The sequence below is a fragment of the Tamandua tetradactyla genome, chromosome 10 (genome assembly GCF_023851605.1).
Source record: "Tamandua tetradactyla isolate mTamTet1 chromosome 10, mTamTet1.pri, whole genome shotgun sequence".
In the NCBI taxonomy this organism is placed as follows: Eukaryota; Metazoa; Chordata; class Mammalia; order Pilosa; family Myrmecophagidae; genus Tamandua; species Tamandua tetradactyla.
Window position 1 is genome coordinate 101,081,752 of NC_135336.1, and position 15,854 is coordinate 101,097,605.

Sequence of the window (15,854 nt, forward strand, 5' to 3'; positions counted from 1 at the left end):
GGAGTTCAGAAGAAAGGTTTAGACTGAAGAAATAAATAAATATGGGCAAATTTTATCAAGATTTCATAGTACCTGGACAAACTAAATAATGGGGCTTATATGCCTATTCAACATAGTAAACATGGATAAGACAAGCAGTTATAATGTTACAAATGTAATCATAATACTAGTTTGCATTAACAGCAATATAACACGTGGTCCTCGTCCAATATCATCCTGGTGCACTCCATCCTCACTAGCTGCTTGCTGGCATTCTATGTCAGTCTCACAGCTTCAGAGGAATGCAAAGAATCTGGAAAAGGCTTGGGAAAATGTCAGCTGCTGAGATGATTAAAGGGAAGGAAAATAAAATCCAGCAAAGGATAAAGGAAATGAGAACATCTAGTACAGCACAGTTAATAGCACTGATCCTGTACTATGGACCAGTGTACTAGAAAGCCACTTGCCACCTCTAGGTCAAATGAAATAAACGGAAATGAGCTTTCACTGCAGCCTAATAGGTTAAGATAAGAAATAAAAAGTAAAACTACCACCTATTTAACACCTACTACACTAGGTGTTTACCCAGGGACTGCTGTATTTTAATACTCATGAAGACCCTTGAGGTGGAAAAGTCCACTTTACAGATCAGAAGAGTGGGATGCTAAAAGACTGGATAAGTTCCTAAGTAGAAAAGCTCTGATTCAGATCTGGGTCTGAATTACAAGCCCCAAAAGCAATGAAAGCACTTGTCCATGCAAAGACTTGTACATGAATGTTCACAGAAGTTATAGCTATAATAGCCAAATGCTGTAAACAACCCAAATGCCCATCAACAGCTATATGGTGTATCTGCACAAAGGAGTACTATTTAGCGATAAAAAGTAATAACTATTGATGCACACAACAACATGGATGAATTTACAAAATAATCGTGCTGAGTGAAAGGTGCTAGGCAAAAAAGAACACAAAATGTTTGATTCCATTTGTAGAAAATGAAACTCATCTGTGGTGGAGAAAGGAGGCCAGTGACTGTCAAGGAAGAGAGGAAGAGAGGCAAGAGAAGAGAAGGACCCAAAGGGACGTGAGGTACCTTTGGGCATGTGAACACTCTTGATTGTAGTGATGGATTCACAGGTGTGGATTTTGTCAATACTTATCAAACTGTTTATTTTAAATGTGGGCTTTATTGCATGTCGATTATACTGCAATAAAGCTGTAAACAAAAATTAAGAATTCATACCAAGTGAGACTGAAGCTCAAAAATAGAGAGTAAGTTGAACTACGAAAACATAAAGTCGCATTTTTAGCATATGTGAATAGGATGTGTATCTACTAAATACATATTGCTAAAAGTTATGATAACAGATTGGGACAAAATTTTACATGAAAGCAGTGTTACGGGTGAGGAGAAAGGGAAGCAGTAAAAGTTTTTTATTTCAAAGAAAATACACACACACATAAAACATCACACAAATTGCAGTATCAGATATTTTTTAAGCAAATTCTTTAACAGTGGGGCCTTTCCTTTGTCTTATATTCAAAACCACATACACCACACACAGAACTGCCCTGTCATCACAGGAAGGGATAGATAGAAGCCATTTATAATCTGTCTGAGAAGATCACTTATCTTTGTATTGCAGGACCACCAGAAAACTGCAACTAAATTGAAAGCCATACTTCAGAAATAGAAGTAGAAATAACTTTCAGCACACCACAGGGTTTTCTCTAACTTGTAACCATTGTTTTAAAAGGAATGATTATGGGTGGGCAATGGTGGCGCAGTGGTACAGTTCTTCTTGCCTGCCATGCCGGAGACCTGGGTTCAATTTCCGGTGCCTGCCCATGCCAAAATAAATAAATAAATAAATAAATAAATAATAAATAAAGGAATGATTCCATCTTTGGATACTCAATTCTAATTCCTAATTACTTAAATCTTATTTCAGCTACAGAGTACAGACAACCCTGAGTCAAGATAACTTTACTGGCACTGTTTTTCCCACAGCATGTGCTCACTTTGTTTCTCTGTGTGACATTCTGGTAATTCTCACAATATTTCAAACTTTTTCATTATCATTTCTATGAATGGTGATCTATGATCTTTGATATTACGAGTCTACTTGTTTATGGCACCATGAACACCGCCATATGGGACAGCAGTCTTACTCAATTAATGTTATATGTGTTCTGACTACTCCACCGACCAGCCATTCCCTTCTCTCCCCATCTCCTCAGGCTTCCCTATTCCTTGATCACAACAACACTGAAATAAGGTCAATTAATAACCCTACAATGGCCTCTAAGTGTTGAAGTCAAAGGAAGAGTCCACAGATGTAGCAAATGTCACTGTTGCATCATTTTAAGAAATTGCTATAGCCTTCCCAAACTCTGGCAGCCACCAACCTGATCAGTCAGCAGCCATCAACATAAAGGCAAGACCCTCCACCAGCAAAGATTACAGCTCACTGAAGGGCTCAGATGATGGTTACCATTTTTTTTAACAATGAAGTATTTTTAATTCAGGTAACTGACTTTTTAGACATAATGCTACTGCACATTGAATAAGCTACAGGTAGTGTAATGTAATTTTGACATGCCCTTGGAAACCACACATCTCGTGGGACTCGTTTTCACACGTTGGTCTGGAAGTGAGCCCCCTGTAACACATCTGTCTGTAACATATGCATGAGCCATCACTGTGCAGGTAAGCTGCCCCCTCCTTACCACTTAGAAGCCACCACAGCAGAGGGATGAATCCTGGACTCTCACTGATATACTTCAGGCCTTTCAAATTGATGCTCACGTTGTACAGAGACATCAGCATTAGCCTGAAACACAAAAGGAAGTGGGTGAGGTGTAAGCCCCTCCACATGTACTGCACCTAAATGCAACCCATGGTCAAAGGACCTTAACATACTGTGCAGATTCCTTACACGTCAGGTGTCCAATCCAGCAATACGGATGAGCAAGAGTCAGTACGAGGTATGTGAAGTAATGTATGTCTAGATGAGGCTACTGGAAAAGTGAAACTTTACCAATAATTTCATGTAAACTGACTTTTTGTGGGCTCCCATAAACAAGAGACATGGGTGCAGAGAGGGCCCCTTAGGAAAACTCAGAAACCATATTTATTGATTCATCGTTCTTATTTTATTACCAGTCCTGCATATACATACAAGTAACCCTCAATTCATAAGTGTACTGAACTCTAAAAGTTCAATTCAACTGTTTAAAATCTAATCATGTATTTTTTATTAAATGAACATTATATGTCACATCTGGGTAACCAGATCAGACCACAGAAGCCTGCTTAATCCACACAACAAGTGATAACAGCATATCAGCACCAACCATCTCAATAAGTGTTCTGAATTAAAGAGGATCTACAAGTTGTTTTGGGAACTGAATTACAACTTGCAGTGTGGGTTCTAATGAAAACTGGAAACTAAAGGACTTTGATTTCTGACAATAGTACAGAATACAGAAAGCCCAAAACCTTCACACTGTAGCGCAATAAAAAAGCCTGGATAAACATTTCTTTAAACTCTTGTGAGAATGAAGGAGGTTGCAAAAAACGAAAGAAAAACATCTTTGCTACTGAATGAAATGAGAGAACAACTTCAGGGAGGTGAGTGCCAAAATCAGCAGACTGCAGGGGCTAGAACTTCAGTCTTAGTGGCTTAATGCAAGGGTACCAGAAGAAAAGCCTCAGGAAGATTCTGATGGCATACCCCTGCACAAAGCTAGAAAAGAATAAACTGAAAAACTATCAAGGAATTCTGCCAGTCTCAAGCTTGGCCTGAAAATCTACAAACCAATAATTTTAACAAAAAGTAGATCTAGGATAGTAGCTTCCCCAGCTTCCTGGCCAAACTGAATCCACATATTCTCAAAGGAAAGAACTTACAACCTGGTGTTCAAAGAATTCCCACAAATACAATACTAATAAATGTTAGTTCACAATATAAACCAGGAAAAACATGAAAAATGAAGACCTTACACATAATACTCAGCACAAGAACCAGAACCGAAAAACTTTCAGATAACATAATCATCAATTTCAGAACAGAAAATGAAGATGTTCAATAGGTGCAAATAAGTTAAAAAAAAAAAGAAATTATAAAATGATCAAGGAGCTAGTAAATATTATAAATGAGCAGGCAAATTAAAAAACTAATAAAACTTACAGAAATGAAGACTATAACAATGAAATATAAAACTCAGAAAGGAAAACAAAGCTAGAGAAAATTCAGAGAATACAGCACAGATAGAACTGGATAAAAAAACATGCGAGAGGTTAAACCACATAGAGGCTAGAGTGAGAATGTTCAACATTCTTCAAAATCGAGTTCCATAAGGAAAGGGCAGAGAGGCTTCTGGGAAGATGGCAGAATAGGGTAAGCTGGCTCACCCCTGCTCCATGGGGCAACCAGGAAAGGACAGAAAAAATGACTGGGACTGCAGTCCTGAGGTGTGAGTGCCCACAGAGGATCTTCAGCATTTCCTGGTGGAGAGGGGGTGGGGAGCTGGACAGGGACAGCAGGGTGAGTCTATCTGGCTGCGATCCTGCTGGGGGTGGGTGGCAGTGTGTGGTTAACTATGGATCCAAGGGAGCACACTGTCCCTCCAATCCAACCTACCCCAACAACTACCTAGCCAGGGAGACCTCCCCAAACGGCCTGCAGCCTGCAGTACCCAGAATACTACTGCAAAAAGCTGCATCTGCCAGGTGCTGAGATGATCAGTCCACCAGGTGCCGCTAATAGTAGTCCTGTGGGCGCTGTGAGGAGCAGATCCACTGGGACGGCAATCAGATGCCTCAGGGCATTGTGACCAGCTGCCTCAGCCAGCACACTGGGACCACAGTGTGGCAGTGTGGCAGGAGCACCCCACGGCCCACCTTGCCTAGCCCCCCACAGCAGTCAGACAGAGGTGGGCCTCGGAGAAGGAGGTGGCTCAAGAGTGCCATTTGTTGGGAAGAGGTAGTAAGTACTGTCTGGCAAACTCCAATATGACTAGTTTTTATTTTTATTTTATTTTTTAAATTTTCATTTCTTTTTTTTTCTCCTTCTCTTCTGTGGGTACCAATGTAAGTTCATTCCCAATACATCTTGGGGTGCTTCCTTCTGGCTTCACATACTATACTGCTGCTATCTTTTTTGGGGGGGGAGATGCATGTGCAGAGTTGAGCCCAGGTCTCCCACATGGCGAGTGGGCATTCTGCCACTAAACTACCTGTGCATCCCTGCCTAGCTTTTAACAGACCTTCAAGTAGAACTGCACCCCCTATGCAAGATCAGGGCCTTGGTTTAGTGGGGAATTACTGACAAATCAAGTGCAAAATGGGACCTTCAATGCAAATCCAAGCAAATGCAAAACTTTAGACAAGTAAAAGAAACCAACTTGCAAAATAATCTTAAGATAATCAAATGTCTCAAAGAGAAAATGACAAAGTACATGAAGATCAGAAACAAACCAGCTAAATGACTATATCAAAACAACAGAGGGGACACAGAATATGGAACTACTACTGTGCCAGTTTGAAAATAGTATACACCCCAGAAAAGCCATGTTTTAAACCTGATTCAATCTTGTGGGGGTAGCCATTTCTTTTAACCCTGATTCAACACTGTGGGTTGGAAATTTTTTATTAGATTGCCTCCATGAGATGTGACACACCCAGTTGTGGGTGTGACCTATGATTAGGAGGAGCTGTGACTCTACCCATTCCAGGTAGGTCTTGGCTAGTTTACTGGAATCCTTGAAAAGAGGAAACATTTTGGAGAGAGTAATAAACAACAGAAATTGAAAGAAGCCTCAGAGCCAACAAAAACTTCACAGCAGAGCTGACACAGATGTGGACACATGGAGAACAGAAACACAGATGTCTGGAGATGCCTGGAGCCCAGCACACATTGCCATGAGAAGTTATGCAAGCCAGAACCTGGAGAGAGCCAAGGGAAGCCAAGGATTAAAGCTAGCTCTGAAGAAATAAAGTGAGGAACCCCCGGAGCAGAGGCTAAAGGCACTGGAGCCCAGGAGCAAGGGATCAGCAGATGTCAGCCACATGACTTTCCAGCTGACAGAACTTTTCCAGACAGTACATACTTTCTTGAGTGAAGGTAACCAACCTCTTGTTGGTGCCTTAATTTGGATACATTCATTTCCTTAGAATTGTAAACTTGTAACTTATTAAATTCCCCTTCTGTAAAAGTTGTTCCAGTTCTGGTATATCACATTACAGCAGCCAGTAAACTCAGACTACTACTCAAGGATATTTATAAAGAAACAGAGGATATCAAGAACATACTAGAAGACCATAAAGAAGAATCTGAAAGATTAAATAGAAAAATAGTGACTCCCACAAAGATGAAAGACACTGCAAAACAAATTAGAAATATATTAGAGACACACAACAGCAGATTTGAAGAAGCAGAAGGAAGAATAAGTGAGCTAGAAAACAAAACAATTGAACTAGGGAGCACCAAAGACAAGAACGTTGGAAAAAAGGAATTGTATCTCAGGGAAATGATGGAAAACAAAAGGCATGCAAATGTAAGAACTGCTGGTGTCTCAGAAGGAGAAGAGAAGAGTAAAGAGCTGGGAAGGTTAGCTGAAGATACATAATCAGAGAAAACTTCCCAACCCTTTTAAAAAGTCAGAAATATGCTAATCATAGAGGCCTAACAAACCCCAGATAGAATAAATCCAAATAGACCTACTCTAAGACACATACTAATCAGACTGCAAATGTTGAAGATAAGCAGAAAGTCCTGAAAGGAGCAAGAGAAAAGTGATCTACTACATACAAGGAAAACCACATGAGACTGAGCTCAAACGACTCAACAGGGACCATGGAAGCAAGGAGGCAGTGGTAGGACACACTGAAGATCCTGAACAAGAAAGGCTTTCAGCCAAGTATTTTGTATCCAGCCAAGATGTCCTTCAAAGTTGAGGGAGAGATTGACATCTTCAAAGATAAAGAAGAGAACTAGTCAATACGAGACCTGCTCTATAAGAAATACTAAAGGGAATCCTGTTGGCTGAAGAAATAAGAGATGAAAGGCAGGTCTGGAGGAGGGCACAGAACTGAGGAGTACCAGGAAGGGTAGTTAAAAGAATAAAAAGAGAGAGAGGGAAAATAATATAGAGATCTGTCAAATAAAAACTAAAGAATAAAATGGTAGATTCAAGAACTGCTTTTAATGGACTAAACTCACCAATTAAAAAACACAGATTGGCAGAATGGACTAAAAAATATAACCTATCCAAATACTGTTTACAAGGGACACATCTCAGACCCAAGGACACAAATCACTTGAAGTGAAAGGGTGGAAAAATATTTCTCCGCAAGCTGTAGACAAAAGAAAGCAGAACTAGCTATACTAATATCAGATAAATAGACTTTAAATGTAAAGACATAATAAGAGACAAAGAAGGGCAGTACATATTAATAAAAGGGACAATTCACCAAGAAGAAATAGCAACCATAAATGTTTATGTGCCAATCAAGAAGCTCCAAAGTACATGAGGCAAACTGGCAAAGCTGAAGGGGGCTACGGATATTTCAACAATAGTGGGAGACTTCAATACACCATTCTCCACTATAGATAGAACTAGAAAAAGGAAATAGAAATAGAAAACTTAAACAATATGATAAATGAATTAGACCTAATAGACATATATAGAAATCATTACATCCCAAAACACCATGATATACATTCTTCTCTAGTGCTCATGGCATGTTCATCAGATTAGGTCATATGCTGGGACACAAAAGAAGTCTTTATAAATTTAATAAGATTGAGATTAGCAGAATGGATTTAAAGAAGAAGCATGATCCAACTATATGCTATCTGTAAGAGACTCAGCTTAAATTCAAAGACACAAGCAGGCTAAAAGAGAAAGGATAGAAAAAATATACCACATGAATAGTAACCAAAAGACAGCCAAGCACAGCTATACTGATACTGGATAAAACAGACTTTAAGTCACAAACAGTTACAAGGGAAAAAGATGGTCACCATATATAGATAAAGGGGCCAATTCAACAAGAAGATATAACAATTATAAGTATATATGCACCTAATAGCACAGCCCCAAAATATATGAAGCAAATAATGACAGAAGAAATTGTAGAAATTGATGGTTCTACATTAACTGTAGAATTTAAAGTGCATTTTCAATGATGGACAGAATATGTAGCCAAAAGATAAAGAAATAGAGGACCTAAATGAGACTTTAAACCAACAAGACCTAACAGACACATATAGAACACTTCCCCCAACAGCAACAGACTACACGTTCTTCTCCAGTGTACGTGGAGCATCTCCAGGATAGATCATATCCTATGCCACAAAACAAGTTTCAGGGCATTCAAAAATACTGAAAACATACTATATCTTCTCTGACCACAATGGAATAAAGTTAGAAATCAATAAAAGAGAGGAAAATAGAAAATTCACAAATATAAACAAATTAAATAATGTACTCTTAACTCTTGGGTTGAAGAGGAAATTACAAAGAAAATTAGGAAATATCTTGAGGCAAATGAAAATGAAAACACAACATACCAACATTTATGGGATGCAGCAAAAGCAGCGCTGAGAGGGAAATTCATGGCTCTAAAATGCTTACATTAAAAAAGAAGAAAGATTTCAAATCTGAGACCTAATCTCAAAATTGGAAGAACTAGAACAAAGAGCAAACTAAACTCAAAGTAAAGAAGGAAGGAAATAACAAAGATTAAAGTGGAGACAAATGAAATAGAGAACAAAGAAAACAATAGAGAGAATCAACAAAACTAAAAGTTGGTTCCTTGAAAAGAGCAATAAAATTGACAAACCTTTAGCCAGTCTGACACACACACACAAAGAGAGGCACAAATGACTTAAATTGGAAGTGAAAAAGGGCACATTACTACTGACCCCACTGAAATAAAAAAGACCATAAGAAGATACTATGAATAGCTGTATACCAACAAAGTAGATAACCTAGATAAAACGGACAAGCTCTTAGAAACACACAAACCACTGCACCAATTCAAAAGAAATAGATCTCAACAAACCAACAGCTGATAAAGAGATTGAATCAGTAATCAAAAACCTCTTGTCTTTATTTTCTTACTCATCTTATCTCTTTCTCTCTCTCTCTCTCTCTCTCTCTCACACACACACACACACACACACACACACACGAGCACTCCAAAAAGCAGCATTACCTGTTCCTGCTGTTGCACGGATTTCCCTGAAGCATTTTGCTCCTTAGCTGTAGGCAATGATTTCTTTTTTTTCTTTTTTTTTTTGCATGGGCAGGCACCAGGAATTGAACCCAGGTCTCTGGCATGACAGGCAATGATTTCTTAAGACTTTGGTTCTAGTCTGCCAGCTACTGGAATGTAATATACCAGAAACAGAATGGCTTTTAAAAGGGGGACTTTAATAATTTGCTAGTTTACAGTTCTAAGGCCAAGAAAATGTCCCAATTAAAGTAAGTCTATACAAATATCCAATCTAAGGCATCCAGGGAAAGACACCTTGGTTCAAGAAGGCTGATGAAGTTCAGGGTTTCTCTCTCAAGTGAAAGGGCACATGGTGAACACAGTCAGGGTTTCTCAATCATCTGGAAGGGCACATGGTGAACATGGTATCATCTGCTAGCTTCCTCTCCAGGCTTCCTGTTTTATGAAGCTCCCTGGGAGGCATTTTCCTTCTTCATTTCCAAAGGTCACTGGCTGGTGGTTCTTGTGGCTATGTTGTTCTGCTCTCTCAGAATTTCCCATTCCCCAAAATGTTTCTTCTTTTATAGGACTTCAGAAACTAATCAAAACCCACCCAAATGGGTGGAGACACACCTCTACCTAATCCAGTTTAATAACCACTCTTCATTAAATCACATCTCCAGGGAGATGATCTAATTACAGTTTCAAGCATACAATACTGGATAGGGATTAGAAGAAACAGCTGTCTTTACAAAATGAGATTAAGATTAAAACATGGCTTTTCTAGGGTACATACATCGTTTCAAACCAGCACAACTTTATACCCAAAACACAGGCAGCAAAAGGAAAGAGAGATAAATAGGACCTCATCAAAATTAAAAACTTCTGTACCTCAAAGTACATTATCTTGAAAGTAAAACATCAATGTATGAAACAGGAGAAAATATTTGGAAATCACATATTCAATAAAGGATTAATGTTCAAAATAAAAAACAAATCCTTCAACTCAACAACAAAAAGATAACAATTTAAAAATGGGCAAAAGACTTGAATAGACGTTTCACCAAAGAAGATATACAAATGTCCAAAGAGTACATGAGAAATGCTCAATATCATTAGGAAACACAATTCAAAACCACAATAAGATACCATTTCACACCCCCTAGAATGGCTACTATTTTAAAAAAAGGAAAGTTACAAGTGTTGGGGAGGACATAGAGAAATAGGAACACTCATTCATTGTACATGGAAATGTAAAATAGTGCAGGTGCTGTGGAAGACTGTTTGGCAGCTACTCAGACAGTTAAGTACAGAATTACCAAATAACCCAGTAATCTCACTTCTAGGTAATATACTTAGACCCCAAAAAGAACTGAACAGAGGTACCTGAACAGACATTTGCACAATGTTTACAGCATTATTCACAATTGCCAAAAGATGAATGTCCATCAATCAATGAACGGATGAACAAAATGTGGTATATACACGCAATGGGATATTATTCAGCCATAAAAAGAAACGAAGTTCTGATACATGCAACAACATGGATGAAACTTGAAGACATCATGTTGAGTGAAATAAGTCAGACATAAAAGGACAAATATTGTATGATCTCACTAATAAGCCAGAATCTAGAATATAAGTTACCAGGGAGAGGGTAGGGGTAATTATTAGGAAGTTAAGGCTTAAAATGTGCAGTTCCTATTTTGAACAATGGAAAGGTTTTAGTAATGCATGGTGTAGTAGTACAACAACTTTATTGTAATTAACAGCACTGAATTATATACTTGAATGTGGTTAAAAGGGAAAATTTTAGGTTATATAAATTTTACTAGAATTGTAAACTTTACTAAATTTTTAAAAAATTCCAATGAACTGCCCAACACAAACTGGAAATAGAACCCTAAGTTTAATAGCTAACAGTAACATTATCAAAATGTCTTTCCATCAACTGTAACAAGTACAATACCAATGCAAGGTATCAATAATAAGGTGGTACATGGGAATCCCGTATTTTATGCAAGGCCATTCTTTAAACCCTCAACTTCACTAATTAGAGAGAGAGAACAGACACGATAGCAGAGGAAAAATATTACAAAAATAAAAGCCAAGACTTTTCCAGAAATGAGGAGGTAAAAAAATCTCACAGGTCTGAGAAGTACAAAAAATCTCAAGGAAGATAAAGAAAGATAAATACAATTCTACACACACTGTAGTTAAAATGCGTAACTCCAAAGAAGAAAAGATTTTATAAGCAGTCAGAGAGAAAAGACAGATCACCTACAAAGAAACAACGATTACATAGAAAGCTAGGATGTCAATAACAAAAACAGAAGCCAAAAGACAAGAAAATTAGGTCTTCCAAGTATAGAAAGAAATCATTGTAAACTTAGAATTGAAAAACCCAACAAAAATATTTTCAGAAAAGGGGGTAAAACAAAAAGACTGCTAAAGAAAAATTAAGAAATTTGGCCACAACCTAGCCTGAACTAAGAGAAACGTGAAGCACAGCCCCTCAGGAAAAAGGAAAATGATCTCGGAAGAATGTTCTGAGACACAAGGAGAAACATTAAGTCAGAGAGACATGGGCACAGGCTAATGAAACAGTGGCAATAAAAGCAGTCATAAAAATGTCTAATATATGTGATCTAAAAACTCTAAGTATAAAGTATTGTCAACAAAAGCAAGTGAACTGGGGTGTAGGTGACAGGTATTAAAGTTTTCTAAGGCTCTTCTATTGTTCAGGTGGGCAATGAAGACATTAGGGAACTAAGTCAAGTATTGGTATATATGCTTTTAAAAAGGAGTAACCACTAACAGACTAAAAAACAGAGGTTAAACTTTCAAGATACTAAAAGAAAACAATAAACTCAGAAAAAATCTCAGTGAATTCAAAGGAAGGTTAAATAAATTGAACATACACATAAACAGAAGAACAAAATTAACATATCTTTACAGGGAGGCACAATTCAACCAATAACAGGGTAATCGAGAAATTTTAACATTTAAATGCAATATCTTTAAAAATCAAAATTAATTAAAAAAAAAACATAATGAAAAGATCTCAAAATTCTAAGTAAAGATGGGGTCATAATAAGAGAAAAGGAAAAACTAGCCATCCTGATCCAGGGCATTAATGGAAGACTGACCCAGGCACACCCACCCGCCAGGGATCCTTTTATTACAGCTTTCTGCCAAATACCCATTCTTCCACTAAAGTTAGTTTGTACAAAGCAGGCTATGGCTTATTCGTCTTTGCATTCTCACAGACTGGTACAGTCCTGGGAGACAGGAAGCACTCAGTTTATACATTTCGAAGTGAAAATCAACCCCCAGGGAATGAGAGCCTCAGCAGAGCAAAACGTCCAGACCAGAGGCCTTCTCTCTCCTCACAGCCCCATGGACAAGTTCAAAGTCACTGGTAATGCCACCGATGCACAGGCAAAGCCGCATGCACTCCCTCTAGAGCAGAGCCTCAGTTCTCAGATCATGGCCCTCATGTCCGCATGGACTACAGGATGAGAAAACTTCTAAGTTCTTTCTTTAGGTTTTGCTGAAAACTTTTACACATACCCCAACATTATTCACTGTAACTTCCTTAATGCACAATTAAACATACTCAAATGCAGTCTTCACCAGTAAAACTCAGCATCTGAACTAGAATTTAATAAGGTCTCTGTGCTGGTTTGAAAGGAAGTATGCCCCCTAAGAAAAGCCATGTTTTAATATAAATCACATTTCTTAAAGGTAGAATAATCCCTATTCAATACTGTATATTTGAAACCGTAATGAGATCATCTCCCTGGTTGATGTGATTTAGTTAAGAATGGTTGTTAAACTGGATTAGGGGATGACATGTCTCCACCCATTTGAGTGGGTCTTGATTACTTTCTGAAGTCCTATAAAAGAGGAAACATTTTGGAGAATGGGAGATTCAGAGAGATTCAGAGAGAGCAGAGAATGCTGCAGCACCATGAAGCAGAGAGTCCACCAGCCAGCGACCTTTGGAGATGAAGGAAAAACACCTTCCAGGCAGCTTAATGAAACAGGAAGCCAGGAGACAAAGCTAGCAGATGACACCGTATTCACCATGCGCCCTTCCAGCCGAGAGAGGAGCCCTGACTGTGTTTGCCATGTGCCGTCTCACTTGAGAGAGAAACCCTGAACTTCATCAGCCTTCTTGAACCAAGGTATCTTTCCCTAGATGCCTTTGATTGGACATTTCTTTAGACTTGTTTTAATTGGGACATTTTCTCAGCCTTAGAACTGTAAACTAGCAACTCATTAAATTCCCCTTTTTAAAAGCCATCCCATTTCTGGTATATTGCATTCCAGCAGCTAGCAAACTAGAACAGTCTCTAACCTAGTCTTCCAACAAGGGCAAAGTTCCTACTACAGATCACAAATGCAGACCATTGGAATTCCTACAATTCCTAGGAAGGAACCTTTACTATCAGTGCACCATCAGTGCCATCCTGCTGTCTATGTTGCTGTTATTAGATTACTATTAGTTTAACCCACTCACATTTACTTGGTTTTTACAGTTGGTAACATCTACTATCATTAGCATACCTGGTCTGAGGTTTCCTAAAAAACACATATTAAGACAGATATGCATTGCCATCAAGGCCATTCATATACCTATGGGTAAAGCCAGGCTAAAAAGAATCCCCAAGTGTCCACCAACAGCACCCTGCTTTCTTAATAACACCAAGGTCTTTCCCACTTCAAAGCACAATCAGGTAGGTGAGCAGAGGTAGCGCATGTCCTCTGGAGCCACAGAAATAGCCTGGCCCTGCTGTGTCAATGAGGCTCCACAATCTCACTCCTCCAGTAGGCTGACAGCCTGGCCACTTATGGTCCGTTCTGGCCCTCCTAAGTAGGTCAGCACAGAATCAGGAGGAAAACAAGCAACAAAAATCCCAAACGCCTTGCCACTCTGACAAAAAACACTGTTCAAACAAGGAGCAGTCCTAGCCTACAAATGTCTGTGTGCACACCACTGCAAACATTTTAATTTTTGTTGGGGGAAAAAAAAGGCACAAGGACAGACATGATGACAACTATCAGCATGCGGGCGAGTCCCTCTACCATACGGCCTGGTTTCAGGGGAGAGGACACCAATCCGCTACAACTCACAGTCATAGCTTTATTACTTCCTTAATAAAAGCTGCCCCACTGAAAACCCTCATTTTAGGAATGCTTCCATAGACCTAGAACCTGAGGTAAGATAGAACTCAGTTCAGATCCAACTTCAAGTATCTGAACAATGCTTAACATTCCTAAGTTTCAGTTTTATTTCCTGAATATAGATGGTCGTAAGAATTAAAACAAATGAGTTTATACAATCATTTCCTTGCACCCACCATATGGCCAGTGCTGTCCCTACAGCACGAGAAACAAACACAAACTTGCCTTCTGGAATGCAAGTCTAGCAGAAACAATGTCTGCCAGCAGTTAAGTATGCAACGAATGACAGCTATTATTACCACAAGTGAATCCTAGAGGATAAAAAGAGGAACAGTTTCTTAAAAAGTTAAACATAGCTTTCTCCGCCGGCACGCCGCGCGGTGCTCACGCCCCGCAGCAGCCGACCCGCCCGCCCTCCTTCACCCCTCTCTTTCTCCGCCGGCCCGCCGCGCGGCGCCCACGCCCCGCAGCAGCTGACCCGCCCGCCCTCCTTCTCCCCTCTCTTTCTCCGCCGGACGCCGCGCAGCGCCCATGCCCCGCAGCAGCCGACCCGCCCGCCCTCCTTCTCCCCTCTTCCCCCTCCTGCTCCGGCGGCTCTCCAACCACCACGGTGCCCTCTTCCGCCTTCACCGGCTCCTCCGCCACACCAGCCTCGACAGCCTTGCCACCCTCACCTTTCCTCCTCCAGAACAGCTACTGGGGGAGTGGAGACAATACAGAGCAGCTCCCGGAGCCACGACGGAGATCAAAGGGACAGCGTACCCCATACTGGAATGGCTGACTGTCTGGGAGAACCAGCTCCGGTGAGAACACCAAGGGACGCAGGCTTTCCTGGGAGGGACAGCAAGCGGCCGGAGTCCCTCCCTTCCTCCTTCCCAGGCCAGCTGGCAGAATTGGGCAGGCGGTCCCCTCAGGCCGTGGCGGCTGGCGTCCTCACCACGCGAGGCCCCCCAGACCAACTGAAAGAGTTGGGTCAGAAATCCCCAGACTGTGGAGAACGGTGACCAGGGGGTCCCTTCCAAACATGTGACTCCCCGGTCCGCCTGGGAACAGTGCACTCTCCCGGGCTGCGAAAGCTGGCGCCCTTCCGCCATGCTTGGCGCCCCGGGTCGACTAGGAAATTTGGTCAGGTGCTCCCACGTGCTGCGGCGGCCGGCGACCCTCCCTGCGTTCGGAACCCTGGGCCGGCTGGCACTCTTCCAAAACGCTTCGGCTGCCAAATCTCCCCTACGGTGAGAGTTTTCCAGAGTTAAAAGACCCACAGCAACTTTTACTGGTGGATCCCGTAGACAAACGTGTGCCACGAGCACCACCTACTGGGCAGGATAAGAAAAACAGAACCCAGAGATTTCACAGAAAAATCTTACAACCTGTGGGGTCCAACACTCAGGGAAATCTGACTAAATGCCCAGACGCCAGCAGAAGATAACGGATCACGCTCAGAAAATTGAAAATATGG

General features: G+C 40.4%; 1 protein-coding gene across 5 annotated transcripts in view; it reads right to left on the reverse strand.

Moving 5' to 3' along the window:
• The window catches only part of HSF2BP (heat shock transcription factor 2 binding protein), a 245,728-nt gene that overhangs the window by 71,767 nt on the left and 158,107 nt on the right, over nucleotides 1-15,854 (reverse strand). For all 5 annotated transcript variants that reach the window (XM_077119017.1, XM_077119016.1, XM_077119014.1 and 2 more), the window contains one exon: nucleotides 2,710-2,813. In XM_077119017.1, the coding sequence (XP_076975132.1) occupies nucleotides 2,710-2,813 (104 nt within the window). The remainder of the gene's footprint in view (nucleotides 1-2,709; nucleotides 2,814-15,854) is intronic.